The sequence below is a fragment of the Melospiza georgiana genome, chromosome 20 (assembly GCF_028018845.1).
Source record: "Melospiza georgiana isolate bMelGeo1 chromosome 20, bMelGeo1.pri, whole genome shotgun sequence".
Taxonomy (NCBI): Eukaryota; Metazoa; Chordata; class Aves; order Passeriformes; family Passerellidae; genus Melospiza; species Melospiza georgiana.
The window spans coordinates 3,913,621-3,936,341 of NC_080449.1; the positions used below are offsets into that span (position 1 = coordinate 3,913,621).

At 48.1% G+C, this 22,721-nt stretch overlaps 1 protein-coding gene across 8 annotated transcripts in view; it reads left to right on the top strand.

The window, feature by feature from the left end:
- Nucleotides 1-22,721, top strand: part of CACNA1B (calcium voltage-gated channel subunit alpha1 B) — a 324,524-nt gene that overhangs the window by 266,670 nt on the left and 35,133 nt on the right. For all 8 annotated transcript variants that reach the window (XR_009115431.1, XR_009115432.1, XM_058038142.1 and 5 more), the window contains 5 exons: nt 9,756-9,872; nt 13,327-13,392; nt 13,978-14,069; nt 15,689-15,839; nt 17,008-17,135. Coding sequence is in view for 6 of the 8 variants with exons in the window: in XM_058038142.1 (XP_057894125.1) it covers nt 9,756-9,872; nt 13,327-13,392; nt 13,978-14,069; nt 15,689-15,839; nt 17,008-17,135 (554 nt within the window). In the remaining 2 variants the exon portion in view is untranslated. The remainder of the gene's footprint in view (nt 1-9,755; nt 9,873-13,326; nt 13,393-13,977; nt 14,070-15,688; nt 15,840-17,007; nt 17,136-22,721) is intronic.

The following is a 22,721-nucleotide window of genomic DNA, read 5'->3' on the forward strand; positions in this document are numbered from 1 at the left end:
GCCTGTAGATCTGTTTTGTGTGTGCTCAGAACTGTGCTCCTCACGTTCCTTTACAGGTGGTGGTGAAGACCATGTGACTGTTTCTAACAAAATGCATTTTTATTTAACCTCCTTGGTACAAAATAACGCACAACCCCCCCAGTTTTTCCTCCCCATACAAATGATGTTCATTTATCTGCTGGTGAATCCTATGTTGTAGGCTTCGGATTTTGTTTTCAGTGCAGCCAGGCTGAAGTTACTCAGCTCACCCTCTCTGAGTGCTGTGGGAAGGCACGGGGTGCTTGTCCCCACTCCGTCTGCCATGGGATGTGTTTTCTTGCCAAGTGCACCCAAACTTTTGGTTTGAAAATTAATGAAAATATTTGCAAGTCAGCCACAACCAGACTGAAGCTTTTCCAGCCCCACTTTGGCCACTTTTCCTGGGAGGAAGCAGCACTGACAGCTCACACAGGGTAAGGGAGCCTCTGGTTGCTCCCAGACTGGCGTTTTCTCCTTCAGGAAGGTTTCTACTTCTCAACACCAAGCCCACATGCTGCTAAAATCCTCAATTTTGGAGCTATTTCACAGCCACAATGCTGCCCTTCCCTGCTCAGTTAATGGGACGTTGCCTCTCCCTCCAGCTCCCATAGGATGGCCCAGCCAGGGAATTGGATCAGGCTGGGCTCTGAGACATTTCCAGCATCAAAACCTTTGCAGAGTTGTGGGAATTACCCCTAAAACTCCAACAAGGCTAAGCTCCCAGGGATCCAAGTGCCTTTCCCTTCTCCTTCTAAGTGGGAAAGAAGAGGTTTTTTGGTTTATGAGCAACTGAATCCATTCAGTACTGAGAGGATTTTCTGAAGGAGGTCACCAGATTCCCCTGGCAGTGTCCAACATGGAGCTGATCACAAACATCTCTCATATAAAAGCCAGATGTCCCCAGGACCACTCCAGCCCTGAGCTCTCAGTCCTTGGTGTCTCTGCTCTCTCTAAATTCTCTCCCTTCTGCAGAACCCTCGAGGGGTTGATCTCTTCCCCAAGTAAGAAGCAGCAAGGCAACGGGAAACAGCCTCAGATTGCTTCAGAGGAAGATTAGGGTGGATATTAGGAATAATTGCTGCATGGAAGGAGTGGTCAGGCACTGGAACAGGTGGAGTCCCCATCCCTGCAGGGATTTGAAAGCTGTGTGCATGTGGCACTTGGGGACAGTGTTTAATGGTGGCCTTGGCAGTGCAGGGGGAATCTCAATAATTTCCGAGATCTTTTCCAACTTGAACAATTCCCTGATTTCTGTGTGGCCACCAGATCTCCTTCTCTGCTTTTCCCTTCAGACAGAGATTGCCCATGGGTGATCATCCCCTGCCACTTTTCTTTCTAAACTTGGTTTTCAGCACTTCTTTGATGCAGCTCCTGCTTGATCTCACTCCAGCAGGCGTCCATCCCCATGGGACAGCCACCAGCACCAAGCCACACACATCCATGCCAGCCTCCCCCAGGGACAATGGACAGGGATCAGAGGGATCTGCACAGTGCCCTGAGCAGCTCAGCTTGCTTGCAGGGGACACTGATGGCCAGGCCTAAGCACCCCTGCTTTGTTCTGGCACTGGATGTTGGCAGTGGTGCCCTGAAGATCACACTGATAATGGGATTGATAACAGGACTGATAACAGGATTGGTCATGGTAGCTGGCAGGATGCCCCTCATGGAATTCATTGCACTTCTGCCAGTGGAATGTGGTGGATGTGGTTTTGTACCAGGCCCTCCACTGCCAAGCTGGACAGGGCTTGGAGCAACCTGGGACAGTGGAAGGTCCCTGCCCATGGCACGTGGGGAAAGAAAATGAGCTTTAATGTCCCTTCCAACCCAAGCCATTCCAAGATTTTATGATTTTCCCCTTCCAGTCCTGAGGATGGAAAAGCAGCAGAAGGATGCAGCCCTCTGTTCCTGCCCCACATGGCCAGCTTTGGGATATTTTGTTAAACTGCAATTTCACCTGATTTAAATACTTCTGGTATTAAGAACCTGTCACTGCAAGCCCCCAGCTGGGTAATAATTAGCATTGACTCCATGATTCTCAGAAGGCTGAGCAATCACTTCTTTATACTAATTAAGAAACTCATCACCCTTATAGACAGTCACAACACAGGTGGACCCAACTGGTCCTTCAATCCAAACACCATCACCAGTGGCCAATTAAGAAACCACCCTTTGGTGAACAAATCTCCATAACACATTCCACATGTGCACAACAACAGGTGCAGCAGGTTAGGATAAGAATTGTTTCTCATTCTTTTCTCTGATTTTCTCACAGCCTTTCCCAGTTTGATGTCTGGGAAAGTTTGTGTTTCTCTCTGTGGCCAGAGAGCTGCTGCCACAAGAACCAATGCAGAAAAATGAACCAACAGAACCAGACTGATCCAATTTTGAACCAACGGTTCCAATATAGAACCAAGTTTAGAAAAATGCAGGAAAAGGGGCTGAAAGATCTGATGCAGAGATGTGAACATGCAGGGATGGAGATGAGGAGCAGGAGGGGCCTCACTCACAGAGCACAGCCCAGCTGTGGCCTCTGCCCACCCTCTCTCCCTTTGCAATTCCAGGTAGGGCAGAGCAAGAAATAAAGGCTGGGGATGAGCATCCACTCAGCTGCTGCTGAACCAACCCCTCATCTTCCTCAGGGCACTCTCCTGGAGGAGGGAATAAGCAGAGAGGAGAAGAGCTCTTGGATCAGTCCCACAGCTGTGTCCCCAGCAGGGAATGGCCATTTCTCCATGTGCCTTCCTCAGCTCCAGCCTCCCCTCCTGTCTTGGTTTGGAAAGACAGAAGTCTGCTAAGGAAGGCAGGAGCCTCCCCAGAAATGGAGAATGTAAACTCTCCCCACCGCTCCCAATCGCTATAAATTTGAAATTAAGGGGCTCTCAGGCTAAAATATGGGAGCAGGAAATAACAGTTCTTTAATAGGGAAGAAAAAATAAAAGGATAAAATAAACAGTGCAGTGCACTAGAACAACACTGACAGAGTCAGAACCCAGCCTGACACCCTGTGGGTCAGGGTGTTGGCAGCAGTGCCATTGGAAATGTGGCTGCAGCCCTCCTGCAGTGTCAGGGGTGGTTCTGCTGGAGCAAGGGGGATCCTGTAGAGAAGGATGTATTCTTCCTCTGAAGATCCAGTGGAAGGAGAGGCAGCTGCTGTTCCTCTGGGGAATCCAGTGCAGAAAGCCGTGCTGGTGTCTCAAACCCTCTGGATTATATCTGGGTAGCAATGCTTGGCTCCTCCCTCTGGGCGGGGCATCTCCCAATGGGATGTTACAGTTCTTATCAGCCATGCAGTGACATTCAGTAGCTGTTATCAGCAATGTCCCCTCCCGAGGGAGGAGTGATTGTGGTCACTCAAACAGAGAGATAAGGCAAACTGCCCACTTGACAAAGGTAATCTGCCATACAGATGGTAATGGAAAACATCTTGCATTGCAATCTTCAACACCTCCTCAGCTGGGCAGAGCTTGGGGCAGCCCCTTCAGTCCCTCCATCCCTCCTGGCAGCCATTCCCATGGAGTTTCCTCAGCTGGCAAGTCCAGGTGACAGCCACAAGGTGACCCTGAGAGCCAGCCTGCAGCTGTCCCTGTCCCAGCACCCTCCAGGTCCCCGTGGAGATGTTTCCTAGGTGGGACACTGAGCTCAGGCTCACAAATTGTTGCCACAGCACTGTTTTCCTCCATATTTTCCAGCTAGAAGTGTTCTCCAAAGGTAAATAAATAATCCTGGGTGGCCTCACCTTGAGAGACTTGGCTTCCACCAGCCTTGTTTGGTAACCTTTAACCCTCTGAGAAGTAAAGACAAAAGGAAAAGAAATGTGTGGATTAATTGCTTTGTTTTAATTTTCCTGATCATGTCACATGTAATTTACTTTGTGATTGTAGTGGAATATCTATTTTTTTATTTCCTCAGGCAAAAGCATGAATGTCAGTTTTTCTTACCCTCAGTAAATGAGGGAAAAGAGGTGGGATTAAGGAGAAGGTGTCCTTGTGGACACAGTCGGCCTTGGGAGGCTGAGTGGGTGTTTAGCAAACTGACATCTATTTCTATGCCTGGAAATATAAAAAGCCATCCTGAGAAGTGTTTGTGAATTGTCTCCAGATTTGCATTGCAAACTGAAATGCAAATAACAACTGCACTGTCTGTGTTACCTCAAGGATCTCCGAATCCCTTTTGGTTCAAAGCATTTTTTATTTCTGGAGTTCCCATAAAATAACACCTCCCCCTATAGCCCAACGGTTTTTTTCCAGTTAAATTTTTCAGAGTTTCCTTTTTGCTTGTCCTGATTACTCATTTTCTCTTTTGTTTCCTGTTTTTGTTCCTTATTTTCCTTATCTACCTGCTGAATCACGCCATCCAATCAACATACAATGCGAAAACCATGTCTCCGTCTGTATGTTGTGCACCTGCTGCTCAAAAACAAATATAAAACTTTGTAAATAATCTTGCAAATATCCATCCATGACAACATCACATATAGGACACGGTTGGTTTCATTGAATTTAAACAATTCTTTAAATTCTCTGCTTTGATTTTCTCTCGTTTTTCTTTGATTTGATATGTTTTTGGTTTGGTTTTGGTTTTTTTTTTTTTTTTTTATGAGAGTTCTGATTGCACTGGTGGAAAAGCCTCACTGCAGCGTGCCCCAAAGTGGCTTCTGCCCTGCACCTCCCTCCCTGGGCTCATTGGTGACCTGAGCAGTTGCCAATAGCCTGTCCCTGCTCCCTGTGCCACCCCTGTGCCAAAGGGGACACTGCCACTTGCTTTGTTTCCATGGGAAATGGGATGAGATGGCCAGGGAAGGATGTTCTGCACCTGGAAACGCTGGGGTTTGGAGGTGGTGGTACCAAATTCAGCTCTCTGTAACTGGGTTTGGCTTCTTTTTGGATGAGAGGATGGAGCTTTCTGCTGAAGGAAGCACCTGATAGCCTTACTGGGGTTTTAACCTTTGTATTGTAAGGCAAAAATATTATTGGGGTGATGGCAGACTTGCTTCCTTCAAATCAAAAATTATGGGAAAGAAGGATCTTAAATTTGAAAATTCTCTGTGACATCAACCCAAAGAATGAACCCATTTTGCCACCATGGTAGAGAGTCACTGGATGCAAACCCAAAACTCCAAGTAAAATGATTAAATCATGTTATGACCAGAGCTGAAAAGTACCAGGAACCAGATCCCACTGGGAATTCAGTGCCAAAGTGCAAATTTATTCCAAAAATGCCTTCAGAAATATTGACCTTTATCTTTGAAAATCACCAGTTTAACAAAAGAGAATCCATAAAGGAAAATGCAATCAGAAATATATATATATATATATTTCCATTCTTAATTATTTTGGCTATGAGGCCAAAAGCTTCTCAAAAATCCTTGCTCAGCCACCTGACACCAGCTCTTGGATCTGTGAACATCCACGTTTCCTGTTGCACAGTTGCTGTTAAGAAAGGAATCAGGGTGAATTTTTATTTCCAGGCTGCACAGAAGCTCCATGCATGTTCATGGAGGGTCCTGGGGGGAATTATCTGCTGGCATGCAGCAGAGAAAAAGACAGTGTGTAAGTTCAAAGCTTGCCCAGTGCAAGCCAAGAAGGAAATCCTCCGTGGTGCTGGATCCCTTCCAGATATGTGGGAGCACTCAGGATAAATTTGGAGACTTTGCTGCACACTTGGCCCAGGCAGTGCAGAAAAGGGCTCTGGCATTAGCTGTGAACTGTATTAGGGAAAAATCAGTTTGCTGAATTTTGGCTGCTGTCCCTGTTACTGATCAAAGACTGGGGGGTCTGGGCAGGGACAGAGGCTGGGCTGGTGGATCCCTTCAGTTCCTCCCAGCTCAGCATATTCTGTGATTCTGTCAAGCAGGGAATGAGGAGAGTTCTGGGCATCACACACAAAATAATTTTTCCAGCATTCCTGACTCAGGATGGAAGGACTGATAGGGAGTCCCTCCCAAGGCAAAATCCTCGAGACACAGACGAGGGTGGGAAAAATCTTCAACCTCTTAAAATCAGCAGTGGATTCCCCAAACTCCAGATGAAGGCAGGACCCTGTGCAAGATTCAGGAGACCTTCAGTGCTGACAATACCATGGACATTTACATGGGAACTCAGCTATTTCCTCATCAGTAATTCCTTAATTAATTAATTAATAAAGTGCTTTTTATTGATGCCAGATGAAGAGAAGTCCCAAAGCTTGCTGAGTGATCCCATTCTTGGCTTGGTCAGAGGCCTCTTCCTGCTGCTCCTTCTGCATCCCTGTGGACAGAGGGAGCAGCTCCTGTGCTGGGCAGGAAACCACTCTGCTGCTGAAGGCACTGGGACAGATCCAGGCAGTGCCCGTGCCCTGCTCTTCGTGGCTTTCCTGATTTTTAGCATGGAAAACTCTGGAGACCCCCCAAAGAAGCAGAACATGGAGATCCTGGAGTCCAGAGAAGGCCATGGAGATGCTCCAGGGCTGGAGCCAGGCTGGGAGAGCTGGGGGTGCTCACCTGGAGAGGAGAAGCTCCAGGGAGAGCTCAGAGCCCCTGCCAGGGCCTGAAGGGGCTCCAGGAGAGCTGGAGAGGGACTGGGGACAGGGGATGGAGGGACAGGACACAGGGAATGGCTCCCACTGCCAGAGGGCAGGGCTGGATGGGATATTGGGAGTTGGGAATTGTTCCCTGTGAGGGTGGGCAGGCCCTGGCACAGGGTGCCCAGAGCAGCTGTGGCTGCCCCTGGATCCCTGGCAGTGCCCAAGGCCAGGCTGGACAGGGCTGGGAGCAGCCTGGGACAGTGGGAGGTGTCCCTGCCATGGCAGGGGTGGCACTGATGGGCTTTAATGTCTCTTCCAACCCAAAACATTCTGGGATTCTATGAAAGCAACCTAAGAAAGGATAACAGAGCAGGCTGCCATGGTGGGGCAGCCTTCAAGGGTAGCTCTTTATCAAAGGTGTTTATTCTCCCTGTTTCCCACTCTCCCAAGTTTTCTTCAGGGATGCATGGCCCATCTCCTGTTGTGGGAAGTGGTGGCAGTGCCTGGCCATGCCCAGACCCTCAGGCTCCCTTCAGTACCAGCCCTTCCTTTTTCAGGAAAATAGTGTCAGGCCAGGTAGAAATTATTTTCCAATCCTAATTTATTATTTCTCAGATGGATGATAAAATCCTAAAGCTCTGGTGCCTGTTGTGAGCACCATGAGCATCTGTGCAACAGGAAAGCAAAAAAAAAACCAACTTGGAAATGATGACTTTGATAACCCAGATATCAGATATGTGCCTGGCACAGATGTGGCTCAGTGGGAGAAGAATTGATGCCAAAAACCGTTTTACCTGAGAAACAGAGCAATGTGGAGTTTCCCCTTTGGCTGCATGCCATCCCAATTGCTGCCTGGAGAGCTGAGGTGTGTGGGAGGATGGGGTTGGTCTGTGGGGTGCTGAGGGTGCCACACACACCCGTGGAGCCCCTGCAGCCCCCAGCAGTGTGGGGAACTGGCCTCTCTCTCCGGGCAGTGCTGAGAACGGCCCTTCAACATCCCAGGGTGGTGGGAGGGGGATTTTCCTGGGTTGGGAGCGGCTCCACATGGAGCCAAGGCTTTCACTGCTCTTTAGGAAGTGTCAATGCCAGAGTTAAATAGGGAACATGGGGAAAAATAAATAAATCTGTGGACTTTTTGTCTATCTAAATCCCAGGGAGTGGGGAATCACAGACTTAACTGCACATCTTGAACCCTTTTCCCATTTCTATCCCTGTTCCATGGTAGCACTGGGGTAGTTCAGCTTGCAGGGAGCCCAGCCCAAAGCAGGTGTTAAACATCCTGGCAGCTGTGCTGATGAGGTTTTAGCAAAGCCTGAGCAGGACAATGCTCCTGCTGCTGGGCTGCAGTTATGTGGGAGGAGGGAGATCCCACAGGATCCCACAGAGATGGATCCTGTGCTCCTGCTCCTCCTTGGAGCCTAAGGATTGTGCATAGCAAAGATCAGGCTTGAGCATTGCTCTGAAGTTAAAATCAGACTTTTAGGCCCAAGTTCTGCCAGCATTACACATGAGGGCTGATCCAGTTCCCACTGGGGGAGATGTTCCTGATTTAAAGGGCTTATGGTTAAACCTCTGCCCTGCCCTGGGCCTGGCTCACAGTGGGAAGAAGAACCCCATTAGTGATGGTCCCCATTGCCCAGCTGGGCCCCAGCTCTGCCCCAGGGCCCTTCCCTGGCCCTGCCCTGCTCAGGTGAGTGCAGCTGGACTGTTGTGAAGGGAAGGTAAGCACTGTGAAATCAAACCTGGAGCTGATGCTGAGACAAACTGGACATTTTCAGTGCCTGTTCTACTGCCCAACCCAGGGGAATCCTCGCTCGTGCTTTGCCTGCCAGAGATGGCTTCTGTTGCTGGCTTGAATGAGCTCAGTGTTGTCTGCTCCTTCATTGAACATTCCTGTGCTTTTCTCTTTTCTCTTTATTTGAAGATCGAGTCTGATTTTCGGTCTGTGCCTAACTCTGAGCTGCTTGTGTTTTTAACCTGAGAGAAACCGAGTGCATGCCTGAGACTTGAGTTCTGGAACTCTTTGATGGGATTGGTGGAATGCAATGCTAATGGCCCCAAAACTGAGCTGGCATTGAAAGAATCCATAGATCCAACAAGCCCCCCAATTTCAGCATGAGCTCTGTAGCCAAATGAGCAAGAAACGTGGGTCAGTTCAAAGTGACTTCTGGTAAAACAATAATCCAAGGGAAATTTTTGCTCATCTTTACCAAGCAGAGCTCCTTATGATTATATTTGCTGCTTCACTGCTCAATAGTTTAAAGTGGAACATTTTCTCTCTTTAGCTCACTCAGTCAAATAAGTGGCTGTGATCAGAGATCCACAAAAAAGTGAATTATGGAACGAGGGAATAATTTTTCATCTCCTTAAAATAGGAGGGCAAGAGGGATCTGGCTTTTGCATGTTTTGTTTTGGAAAGAACCCTCTCTAGATTAGCTCACTGGGGCAAGAATCCTCTTTTCCCCGAAGAAAAAACAAAATGGGGTGAGGGGTGGGGAAAATCCTAGAAAACAAATGAAAATCAGAACCTGCCTCCAGCAGTTCTTTGATCCACTTGTGCAGACACATTTAACGAGAATTTGGAAAACCAGCAGGTTCCTAAGGCATCTTCCTGCTGGTGAAAGCTCCACCTCCCCAATTGACTCGCTGCCCTTGATCCATCTTCCAAACAATCTTCTGGTGCCGTTTCTCCTTGGCAAACCTGTCCAGTTCCACGCTGTACAAACACTGGAAACCTCCAGGTTGGAAAACATCCTCATTCTACCAAGGATGTTTGAATCTTCACTGGACAGTGCCTTTCTTTCCAGTCAAGGACAGTCCCTTGCCAGTGTCTTGGCTTAAGTTCAATTCCCTGTCGAAAACGAGCTGACCAAGACTTTCAACCAACCTCATTCCTTTTCAAAATGAAAATCTGGCACCATCCCCCCTCTTGAGTCTTGAGGGGGAGAAAATCTACCTTGCTCTAAGCAAACCAGCCCTCCAAGGACAGCGTGACAGGGCCTTTTCCTTTTCTCTCATTGAGCCAGTAGCAGAGGGGAGGGCTCTTGTGGAGAGGGGTTTTCTCATTCTTGCTGCATGTGGAGTGATCTGCACTGACGAATGTTTCTTTTGGAAGGTTTTCTGGTGGCCGATTTGCTGCTTAGATCGTGAAGCTGGTAATTTTAATTTCTTTTTTGCGGGCTGTGGTTTCGAGTCGCGGTCGTTTCTGAAGGACACAAAACCTTTACTTTCCACAGGACAACTTCATCAACCTCAGCTTCCTGCGGCTCTTCCGGGCAGCCAGGCTCATCAAGCTCCTCCGCCAGGGCTACACCATCCGCATCCTGCTCTGGACATTCGTGCAGTCCTTCAAGGTGAGCCTTGGCACTGTGGGGAGAGGTTCTAGGGAGAGGGTCGTGCTTGGTGCACGTGGAGCATCTTCCAGTGAGGATCCAAGAGCTTCCCTGGTCTTGGAATGGCCTCTCTGCAACTCTACAGAGTGATTACAGGAATTCAGAATTCAGGAATTCTGCAGAAAAGAGGATTGGTGAGCACTGCTCAGCTGCAGGAATATTAATTCTGCAGAAAATCTAACTAGTTAGCACATTATTAATTCAACTGGTTAGCATATCAAGGGATGTTAATTCTGCTGAAAGTGAACTGGTTTGCACTGACCATTCCTAGGAATATTATTTCTGCTAAAAATGAGCTGGTGAGCACTGCCCAGCTCCAGGAATATTAATTCTACAGAAAATCAAACTGGTTAGCACCAAGAATATTAATTGTTAATTCAACTGGTTTGCGTAACAAGGGATGTTAATTCTGCTGAAAGTGAACTGGTTTGCACTGACCATTCCTAGGAATATTAATTCTGCTAAAAATGAGCTGGTGAGCACTGCCCAGCCCCAGGAATATTAATTTTCTACAGAAAAGAGAGCAGGTTAGCACTGACCATCCTCTAAAGGCTGCATTGTGGAGGATGAAGGGCTGCTTGCTCATGCAGAGTCCAGCAAGTGCTCAACACTCAGGTTACCCTAGAGATGACCCCAAAATCCCTCTGGCAAAGTCTGGATGCTCAGGAATTTGCATAAAGAAGCAGTGGCCAGACTGATGAGTGCCTTGTTCTTCACCTGCAGTGAGTGTAAGGTTAAATTACCTGCCCCAGGATTTGGGTGTGGTGGGATCTGGCACAGGTGAAAGCCAGCCCCTGGAGCTTTGGTAACACAAACTGTGAAGCTGTAGAGCCACAGGCCTGGGTTTGATGATTGGAGGATTAAAATAATGAGGTTTTGTTGAGGTTTTGTTGTGAAGTTGAGGCAGTTGCTTTGCCTGGTTTCCTTTACCTCTGCCCTTCCTCCCACCAATCCTAGGCACACTGAATTAGCTGTTTTCTGGATCTGGAAAAGCCCACATGCCCCAAAGCTGGTTGTTTTTACAGCTCTCAGCTGGTTTGCAGCCCATTTTTCATTGTTTGGTGCTTTAACTCTGGTCCTGGGGCTTGCTCAGGCTCTGCAGAGCAGGAGAACACCAAATGTGGAACCAGGATTTGTGGCAGTGATCCTGGGCTCTGGCACACCAACACTCATGGGCTGGGAGCTGTGGTGCAGAGCCCCAGCCCCTCTGTGGGGTCCATCAGGATTTTGGGGCTCATCAGAGGGATTTCCATGAGGATTTCTGGGTTGATCAGAGGGATTTCCATCAGAGGGATTTCCATCAGGAATAACTCAGGAGAGAGTGGATGGATTTTGGGAGAATGGGCTCAGCCTTTTCCAGCACAATCCCAACCCTTCCCAAATCCTGTGTCCAGAGTGTGGCCCTGATGCAGAGCATGACGTTCCTGGCCTTCATGAGGAGCTGTTTGTCTGTCTGTTGCCCCAGCTCAGAGCTCTCAGGCCCTATCCCTCATGCAGAGGCGTCCAGCAGAGATGTCCATCAGTCCTTTTTCCCAGGTTTCCTCCAGGTTTTGTCCCAGAGGTGCCTCAGGCCCAGCGATGGCAGCTGGGCCGGGGATGGCATTGTCCTGCTCTGCTCTGGGCTGGGCCTCACCCCCAGTGCTGGGGAGTTTTGGGCACCTCAGTAAGAAAAAGCTGTGAAAGAGTGTCCAAAGGAGAGACACAGGGATGGGGAAGGCTCTGGAGGGGCTGTGAGGAGCAGCTGAGGGCTCTGGGGTTGCTCAGCTGGAGCAGAGTGAGGGCAGAGCTCCCCGGGGCTGCAGCTCCTCCCGAGGGGCAGCTCCCATCTCTGCTCTGGGCCAGGGACAGGAGCCAGGGCACGGCTGGGGCTGGGCCAGGGCAGCTCAGGCTGGAGCTCAGGGCAAGGCTCTGCCCCCAGAGGGTGCTGGCACTGCCCAGGCTGCCCAGGGAATGGGCACGGCCCCGAGGCTGCCAGAGCTCCAGGAGCCTTTGGGCAGCGCTGCCAGGGGTGCCCAGGGTGGGGCTGCTGGGGGGGCTGGGCAGGGACAGAGGTGGCACTCGATGATCCTTGGGTGTCTTTTCAACTCAAGATATTTCATGATTCTCCAATTCCTGCTCCCTTGGCCTGCAGAACTCCTGCCTCAGGCACCACAGGAGCTGGCCTGAGGGCAAGACTTCTCTATTTTTGAGTTATTACTAATTAAGAGGCATTAATTACCCATTCATTTAGCCCAAGTGGAAAATAGCTGTCACTCTCAGCCTGGGTGACATAATTACATTGCAGCCTTCACTGATTTCTCACTAAAACTCAAAATCTTTTTGTCCTCTTGGGATTCCAAACTGGGCCTGTTTCAGAGCAGGAACTCATTTCTTGGAAATTTATTTTTTTTGCTCAGACAGAATTTCCAGCAAGGTCATTAACAATTAATGTTCATACAGTGATGCACACTAAGTGTCAGTGCCTGCTGGTAGCTCCAGTGTTTGCTGCCAAACCTCAGATTGTGTTTTCCCTGCTTGCTGCTTCCAAGGACACAGAGAGACCCCTTGGAAAGCCCTGACTGTTGTGTGATCCATGAACACCTGGCTCCAGGGGTTTGTCTCCTGAGGGCTGCCAGAATTCTTTATATCTTCTTTCCAGACCCTACACCTGAAAGACTGTCTTGGTTTGAACAGACAAGTGTCTGCTAAGGAAGGCAGGAGCCTCTCTTGAAATGGAAAATGTAAATTATTATGATTTTGAAATTAAGGGGCTCTCAGGCAAACATTTGGGAGCCGGAATAACAGTTCCTTACTAGGAAAATTAAAAATACAAATGTAAAAGTACAAATAAAAACAACCCACTGCCAGAGTGAGAGCATGCCCTGCCCCCTGTGTGTCAGGGCGGTGTCCCAGCCCCATCCCAGGGGGGCTCAGCCCTCCTGCAGTGCCAGCTGTGGCTCTGCTGCAGCAGGGATCCTGCACAAGGGGGGAGTTTTCCTCTGCAGCTCCAGGGCTGCTGCAGATGGGCCTGGGCTCCCTCTGGCCATGCAGGGCAGCAGAAAGCTGCTCCTCTGGCAGTGCAGGGGGCAAAGGCTGCTGTGCTGTGCCAGGCTCAGATTGGATCCAGGCAGGAATGCTTGGCTCCTCCCCTGGGCGCAGCATCTCCCCATGGGATGCTGGGGTTGGATCAGCCCTGCAGGGACACTCAGTGGCCATGGACAGCAGAGATCTCCTGGAGGGAGGGTTGGCTGTGGGAGAGAGAAAGAAACAACTGCCCCATGGACAGCAGAGAGCTGCCCCAGCTCTGACAGATGGGGATAGAACACACAGCCCCATTTCCAACCTAAGAAAAGGACAAATGCTACAAAACTCAGTCCTGCCACGGAACTCAGAGTTTGCATTTGCTGTCATTAATCCACTTTTTCCTTTCCCACAGGCCTTGCCTTATGTGTGTCTCCTCATTGCAATGCTCTTCTTCATCTATGCCATTATAGGCATGCAGGTAAAATATTTCATTCTTTCATTCTGCCCATAAGCAGCCTGGGTTTGTTCAGAGTGCAGATGGTTGTTGCCTCCACAGCAGGAGCAGCACTGATTTGTGATGAGGAAAGTCTCTTCTTTTCTGGTGCAGGTAAATTAGAAATGAAAAAAAGGCCTCTTTTCCAACTTTAATTGTCAGCTTTTGTGTTGAAGTGTCCCCAGTGAGCTGGACAAGCCAGCTGTGGGCATGAGCCTGGATCACATTTCAGCACTGGACATCTGTGAATCCCATGGGAAAAGACTCTTCCCCTGACTATGGACACACCAAGAGGCTGAGAGGAGGGAGCAGCCCATGCACTGCACCTTCCTGAGAAGAAATAATAAACTTTCCTTGGCCTGGGATGGAGCTGAACTGCTGGAAAGGACCTTTGTGAATACAAAGCACATTAATCTTGTGTTTAATCTCCACAACACGTTTTTATCTCCCTTTTCAGCACAGAAATTATTCCAGCTTTTGAGAGCCTTTAAACAAGGACAAATTCTTTCCCTGCCTTATTTTCCAGCTCCACTTGATGTGCCTGGCTGAATCCCTTCTGTTTTCCTGCAGGTGTTTGGGAACATTGCCTTAGATGATGAAACCTCCATTAATCGGCACAACAACTTCCGCACCTTCCTCCAAGCCCTGATGCTCCTGTTCAGGTAAGGAGAGGATGAAACACCCTCTGGTTTGTGTGTGAACAGCAAAAATATCTTTGTGCAGGTGCCAGTTGAGCTGCTCAGACTTTGGCATCCTATAAAATAGATATTTGTGTAAATTATCCACTCCTGCTTCCTCCTCCTCAGCAGATCGGATTCAGCCCCTCCACAAAGTGTCACCCAGAGCTGTGACCCCCAAGGCAACTCAGGCAGAAGCTGAATATAGATCAGAACCCCACTGGTTTAACTGATTGATGTGTTTCCTGTCCTGAAACTTGGTTAATTTTTTTTTTTTAAGTGAGAATTGTTTTAATTGGCAATTTTTGCATAACCAGAAGTCACCAGCTCCTACACCAACCCCACCTCTGCTTCAGAATTCAGGTGTTTCCCTCTGGATCCGTCCTGTCCTGGAAACTTAGCATTTTCAAGTTGAAAACCAATCAATTAAAGAACAGATTTTCACCTTAAGACCTGCTCCAGCTTGGGGCACTTTGGGGGAGATGTTCCTCATCCAGCTGTGGAGACCCCTCAGTGAACAGCAGCCCCTTCCAGGGCTCAGCTCCAAGGATTCTGTGGTGCTTGGTGCTGGATCCTTGCCTGGGAGTTTCTGTGAAGCCAGACAGAAATGGAATTAGCCCTCTCTAGCTCAGAATAACCACTGGATTCAGAACTCTGAATTTTAATAAAACTGGGACATTATTCAGCCTCATGGTCCCTCACCAGCCCCACAGCAGAGGGAGTGAGGAGCAGAGGTAGTAGGATTGGGATGGGAGCTGGTTTCTGCACAATTCCCCACAAAGGGAATGGGCCTTTAGCACCCAGGCACCAGGAGGGAAATCTGCTGTAATTCAGAGTAGCCTGGAAGTTATTCCAGGTTAGATGGAGCACTGAGTTTTCCCAAAGTTTGTGAATAAAAGGCAAAATTCCTTTTTCCCCCCTCAATGTTGAGGAGAAAAAAGGAATTTTGGGAAGCAGAAAATTTAGTGAAACAGGAATTCAGAGTAAGTGCATGTGGAGAATCCCTGACTTCCAAACCAAGGGTGCACTTCACAGGCACTGCTTTATTTTGAGGACAAACTCTCTGGGACTCCAGGGTTTTTCCTTTTGGCTCTTTTCTCTCAATAGGAAAATAGGAAATAGGAAGGGAGGAGGAAATGGGTAAAGAACATCCAGGAGACTGTGATGAAAAAGAGACCCAATCCAGCCAGCCCATGCTGGAATTTATCTGCCTGATAAAGGAAATAAGAGATTCCAGTGGAAAAGCCTGGTTTCATTTCCCATCCTCTGCACTGGCTTTAAAGCCAGCACTAGGTTCAAAAGGCAACAATCTAAACTCTGTTTACTCAGATTTGTTTAAATCAATTTGGTTTTATTCTCCACAGAAGCAATAAAGCTTTTAGCCTACCTGAACCTGTCTGGTTTCTTTTACCCCCCTGTAACAGAGGGAAATGTTCCTTCTCCTTTCTTCTTCATGAGTTGTTCCAACTCCCAGTGTAAATACAGTCTCTGCTCCTGGACACAACCTTCCCCCTCATTAATTTGGTTAATTGGGTGCAGTATTATTGCAGGGTGGCTGTCATGGGGAGGGTTGGATAAACTCAGCCTCTGCTCTGGTGTTGCAGGAGCGCCACGGGGGAAGCCTGGCACGAGATCATGTTGTCCTGCTTGAGCAACAGAGCCTGTGACCCCCTCTCTGGCCTCACCAAAAAGGAGTGTGGCAGTGATTTCGCCTATTTCTACTTTGTGTCGTTCATTTTCCTCTGCTCCTTCCTGGTAAGTCAGTCCTGACCCCTCAAAGTGGAGGTGCTGCTGTGGATCCCCCAAACCCTCCTCATCCTTGTGCCTCCTCCTCATCCCTAATTATAATTTAGACACCACCAAGCCAACTTAGCTAAACCCCATTTATCATCCTGCTGATAAAATCCCTAAAGAGATCATTTAATCATTAAAGGGAAAGGGTTTATCTCTCTTCTCCCAGGGGTTCTAACATTTGGAATTAAGCATTAATGGGGTTTGGCTTGATTTATACCGTCCCTCGGAAGAAGGGCAGTGGGACAATGTGTGAGTTCAGCAGCCTTTCCTGGGAGCATCACACTCATTTCATTGATCTGCTGAGATGGGATCCAGGCTGGATCATGCTGGAGGCAGCACCAGTGATGGGGCTGTGGAAAAATGGGCAGGAGAGGAGGAGGCAGCAGTGGCATTCCCAGGGATCCAGGGCTGTGTTCCGAGAGTTTCTCCCTGGGGTGAGGCTGGTCCTTGTAGAAACATCCAGTTATGGGACTCATGCATGCTTCTCTACCAGGTTTTAATTTTTAAAATTCTATTCTCATTCCCATTCCCCTTCCTCTTTACCTTCCACCCTTCCCTTCCCATTTTCCTTCTCCTTTCCCCTTTTTTCCCTTCCCCCATCTCCTTTCTCTTCTTTCTCCCTTCTCTCTTCTCCTTTCTCCCTTTCCTTCTCTGTTCCTCCCTCTTCTCCTTTCCCTTCCTTTCCCCTTTCCCTTTTCCTCTCTTCCCCCTTTCTCATTTCCCTTCTCCTTTCTCTGCTCCCTTCTGTTTCCCTCTCTCTTCTCCTTTTCCTTCCTTTCTCCTTTTTCTCCCTTCCCCTTTCTCCTTTCCCCCTTCCCTTCTCTGCTCCCCTCTCCCTTCTTTCCCTTTCCCTCTCTTCCCCCTTTCTTCTTTCCCTTCTTTCTCCCTTGCCTTGCCTTCCCTTCCCCTTTTTTTCCCTTCCCTTCCCCTTTCCCCCTTCCTTTCTCCTTTCCCTTTTTCTCTCTTCCCTCTTTCTCCTTTCCCTTTTCCTCTCTTCCCCCTTTCTCCTTTCCCATTTCCTTCCTCCCTTCTCTTCTCTGCTCCCCTCTCCCTTCTTTCCCATTTTCTCCTTCCACATTCTCCTTTCCCTTCTTTCTCCCCTCCCTTCTCTGCTCCTCTTTCCCCGCAGATGTTGAACCTGTTCGTGGCAGTGATCATGGACAATTTCGAGTACCTAACCCGGGACTCCTCCATCCTCGGCCCGCACCACCTGGACGAGTTCGTGCGGGTGTGGGCAGAGTACGACCCGGCAGCCTGGTACGTGCGGGACACAGGGACAGCAGGGTGGGACAGAGGGACACCACGATAAGGACAGAGGGACACTGCAGCTGTAATGCTGCACCTGAGCACGCCCAGAGCCCGTTCAACAGCCCCAGGATTTGGGTACCACTGCTGTTAAATGCTGCGATTCCCTGAGCGCTGGAGAGGAACAGAGCTGGTGTCACTGCAAGGGCGTTTCCTTCCCGCACACCCAAGTCCTGCAAGCAAAGCGCAGCCAAAAATGAACAGATTAAAGCCTCAGTTCCACTGAGCCCGCCTAAATGGCCCTGGAGAAAAGTGATTTAGCACTTCCAAAAGGAGCTTTTGGTTCCTGCATCCCATCCGGAGATGCAAATCCGCAAATCTGCGGCTGTTGGCAGCACTTGAGGGAGTGGGAGAGGTTCACACCTCATTTGTGCAGCGTTGTTTTAATTGAGATCAACCTTAGTGGGTTCCCAAATGCTGTGCAGACACCTCAGGCTGCATCTGAGTCAGGTCCTGCAGGCTCTGCTCCATCCTCCCACCCGCTCCCACAGGGAATGATGTGATGCTCCTCTGCCTTAGGGTGGTTTCCTGAATAAATGGGATTTTTTCAAACAGCCTTTCCTCATTAAACACAACATTTTCCTCCTGCAAGCCTCCTTGTAGTGATACCAAACTCTACGTGGGAATTTTAGCCTTTTCAGTAATATTTAGCTCAGGAGTTGCAGTTGAAGTTATAAGATGTGCAGAATTATCAGGATGAAATGAAATGGGCCAAAGTTTGGAACTGTTTAATTCTTATATTTAATTCTCTGATAAAATATTCCTGTTTTATGAGTGGGTTAAAGGAGGGGATGGTTTTCTCACACTGGACAATGTTTCTTTTTAAATTTTAATTTTTCCAAGACACAGGGGCCTGTACACTGGGCTTAGGCAGTGGAGCAGCAGCACAGACCCCAAATTAAGGAATTTTCTCTTAAATTGAGGGAATGGCCCTGCCCAATGACCACTTAAGAGCAGGACTGATTTAATATATTGCTTTTCTGGCTTTTCTGTACTGCTGCACCACAGCCCTGGTGATGGGGTTATTCTCATTTCTGGATGCTCTGTCCCAGGTCCCAATAATCCCTTGATATTCTATTTGGGAATTTGCCTGTTGGGAGACTCTTTGTTAATTTAAAGCTCTGCTAATTTTGGATCCCTTTTTCCCTCCCTGTGAGTTCCTGTGCCATGAATCTCCTCTGGATTTGTGATGCCTCCAGCTCTTCCAATCTTTCCTTTCTTTTTTGTTTCCCTTCAGCAGAGACAGAGGCAGGGAGTATTTGGATAAGCAACATCTCAAACTCCCTGCTAGGATGCAATTAAACTGCTTTCAAATCTCACTTCAAATGATTTAGCCTAACTTTAAATGGAAACTTGTTCCAAAAACCTGCATTTCTCTGAACTGTGGGGGATTTGAACTGCTCCAAGCCATCCCTACTACCAACCTGAATATTTACTCCACACTTACTACCAGCTTGTAATCTCCAGGCAGATTTTCATCCCCACGAGGTCTGTGACACAGCAAATCCTTTGTGGGGATTTAGTAGGCACAAATAGCTTTTCTTTTTCCCTTTTTCTAATCCAATCCTCAATGAAAAAAATCTCAATGAAGCTGAAAACTCGGGAGTGCTCCTTAGAAAAACAGCCTTGGCTTTACATCTGTGGGAGGAGGAACACACCTGCAAGGGGGAAAATGGGATCAATGTGGATTTTTAATGTTTATATTCAGGAACCTTCCACCCAGAAGAGGCACCAGCAGTGAGTTTACAGGAAGATTTCTTGCTCTATTAACTCTGAGTCACTCAGGGGCCAAACTTTCCACTCCCAGAGCTGCTAATGCAGAAAGTGTCACACACTAAGATGCTAATTCTGGTTTTTTGTTTTTATTTTTTTTTCTCTAACCCTGTTTCCTTTTCACTCTGGTGGGAAGTTATCGAGTGTGAACAGTTCCACTGAAATCACATTTTCAGAAGTGGGACTAAAATCTCCACAAATCTGAAATCCTTCCACACTTTAAGGCAGAACTTTCAATAATTTTGATTTAAGACCTTTCTGATCTTAGAGGTCTTTTTCAACTCAACTGATTTTATTATTTGATTATTCCATTATTTGATTATTCCATGATTTGAACTGAATGTGGTCACTAGCTATCACTTCTCCCAAGGTCTCTTCTTTATTATCCCAAGGAAAATGGAATTACAGTGTTTATCCATTTTTCTTAGCTTGAGACCCCCAATGAAAGATGCTCCACAACTGTTATATTTTTATTATATAGATAATATTTTAAACACAACTTAATGTGTATTTTACCCCTATTTCTGATATTAACACTGGTTTTGTTACAAAATCCAAATTCTTGGCAACTTTTCTAGGAAAAAACATTGAAATTGAAGTAAAAAAGGCAGTTAGGAGCTGTTATTCCAGCTGTGCCACCCTCCCTAGGGGGGAGTATTGGAAAACTGCTGCATTTGGGGGTGACAAAAAGCCTTGAGCTCACAAAAGAAAAAGAGAGGCTGAGAGAAATAGGGAGCCCAGGATGGTTTGGTGAGAGTTAATTAAGAAAGTAGGAAAAACAGGATTTAAGGATGAACAGGGAAAGAAAACACAATTGGATTTATAGGAGCTTTTATTTGTTCAACATACAGAAAGTGAGTTCTTTATCAGTTTTATTCCTCTCCCAGTGCCCACCCAGTGGGGATAGTGGTGATGCTGCTCTGGCCATCCCATTGCCATCAGCTGTCCCCAGAGCACTCAGGAGGAGCTGCAGGTGCTCCCAAGGGGGCTCTGGGCTCTCTGGGATAACAGGATGCTGAGGAAAATCAGATTTAAACAAAAGGTTGTGGCTGCTCCATCCCTGGCAGTGCCCAAGGCCAGGCTGGAGGGGCTTGGAGAACCCTGGGATGGTGGAAGGTGTCCCTGATATGGCACGGATGGGATGGACTTTAAGGTCCTTCCACCCCAAACCATTCTGGAATTCTCTGAACCGGGAAAAGGATCCCTGTTTGTCCTGATTTTGTGCCATCTCCTCCCAAGACAAATCATCTGTTGGTTTTCCAGCCTTCCTCAAACTCTTGGAGAGCTCAGGGAAGTGTTCAGCCGTATTTGCGACCCCCTGATTTTCCAGAATCCTTCTAGAATTGTAAGGAAAGTGTAAACTTGGTGCTTCAGTTAAACCAAATCCTTTTTAGACCCACAATTAGGCCTGGAGCCAAGACTTGCATGGTTCCATTTCCTCTCAAATTCACAGTCTGGACTTGATTGGAGAAGGCTTTGAATAGACCTTAATTCTTCACATCCCAAAAAGCAGCAACACTGAAAGAGTTCTCCCAAAACATTCCATCCTTCTTTACAGAATGCACCAAAATAAATACAGAGAGGCCAAATGCCTTGGTTTGAAAAGCCAGGTTATCTGCTAAGGAAGGCAGGAGCCTCCCTTGAAATGAAAAATGCAAACCCCCTCCCTCTGAATTATTATAAATTTGAAATTAAGGGGCTCTCAGGCAAAGATATGGGAACAGGAATAACAGTTCTTTACTAGGAAAATTAAAAATACAAATGCAACAGTACAAATAAAACAAACCATTGAATCCAGCCTGCCCCTCTGTGTGTCAGGGGGTGTCCCAGCCCCACCCCAGGGGGCTCAGCCCTCCTGCAGCCCCAGCTGTGGCTCTGCTGCAGCAGGGATCCTGCACAAGGGGGGAGTTTTCCTCTGCAGCTCCAGGGCTGCTGCAGATGGGCCTGGGCTCCCTCTGGCCATGCAGGGCAGCAGAAAGCTGCTCCTCTGGCAGTGCAGGGGGCAAAGGCTGCTGTGCTGTGCCAGGCTCAGATTGGATCCAGGTAGGAATGCTTGGCTCCTCCCCTGGGCGCAGCATCTCCCCATGGGATGCTGGGGTTGGATCAGCCCTGCAGGGACACTCAGTGGCCATGGACAGCAGAGATCTCCTGGAGGGAGGGTTGGCTGTGGGAGGGATAAAGAAACAACTGCCCCATGGACAGCAGAGAGCTGCCCCAGCTCTGACAGGTGGGGATAGAACACACAGCCCCATTTCTAATCTAAGGCACCAAAGCATTCCGGTTTTCTTCAGAGGTAGTTTTGAAGTTCAGCTCTTCTCACCTAAAAGCTGGTTATACAAAAAATTTAAGAAATATAATCCTGCTGTTTAATTAGCTGAAATTATTGTGGGAAGTTAATGAGACTGACCATAAAGCTTCCAGGAGGTGTCTGATTTCTCCTTCTCATATTGAAAGTGGGATTTTCCCAGTGCCAATGCCCAATAGGCTCTGGAGGTGACACTTTCTGCTCTCCCAGCAAATTCCTCATTGCTCAGGAATGGCCCTGCTGGGGTTATGTAGGAGGTGACAATGGCAGGGAAAGGTTCCCAAGGTTTTAAAGCAGCTAATTTGAATCCTGGCAATAATCCATTGAAGAGCTGTAATAAAATCCCAGGTATAATCCATTAAAGGGGCTCTTTGTAGCCTGCAGGCTCTGGGTGTTGGGCAGCAGAGTCTGGAGGCTGATGCTCAGGACAGGGAATTAAAGCATGAGTGGGAAAGGAAACCAAATGCTTGGGAAGCCTTCCACACAGCACTGAAGGTTTCCCAGAGGAAAATCCAAGGATATCAGGTTGGGTGAGCAGTTGGAAGTTCTCTCTGTGTGTTAAAGTGGCTCCTTCCTTTCCAGACTAACCTTTCTTTTCAGCGTGTTTTGCCCTTCCAACTTGTCCTGTTCGCCTGTGGAAAAGCTGATTCTTCCCTGTTTCCCTGTGGAAAAGCTGATTTTTTTCCTATTTCCCTGTGGAAAAGCTGATTTTCCCTGTTTCCCTGTGGAAAAGCTGATTTTTTTCCCTGTTTGCCTGTGGAAAAGCTGATTCCTGTTGGATTTTGCTGTCATAACCTCTGGTGTTTCCTTTCCAGTTGCCGCATTCATTATAAGGATATGTACAATTTGTTACGTGTAATTGCTCCACCCCTGGGCCTAGGAAAGAAGTGCCCTCATAGGGTGGCCTACAAGGTTTGGAATTTCAGAGATCCCTCCAGCATCTCTAGTCCTGGTTCTGTTTCTTTTTATCCCCTCTTCCCTCCCCCGAGTGCAAATGCAACCAGTAGAGAACAGAAAGTGTAACGTAACCAATCCCTTGCCTGAAAAAAGGAATGATTGACTGACTGCCTCCTTTCTCCTCCATGCATCCCTTCCCTGTCTCCTCCCACACCCCAGCTGGCTGGGGACAGGCAGTTTTATGGGACAGGGAACCCTCCAGCTTCCATCCTGCCAGCTCCAGCTGGGAAGTCCTGGGGAAAATTATCCCAGCACTTCAATAGATTCCAGAGAGAAATGGCATCCCACAGTTTCCAGGGAGCAGCAACTTTGGTTTGGCTTCGTAGCATTGTTGAGTGATCAACTTCCTGAGCTGGAAATCCATTGGATCTGGGCAGAGATAAGGGATGAGGGATGAGTTTTCCATGGTGCCACAGCCAGAGATGACCTGGGGGTTAAATGACGTCTCTAAGCTGTGGTGGACACCCAGGGAAAGCTCCTGCTCATGGCAAAGGGGGAGTTCA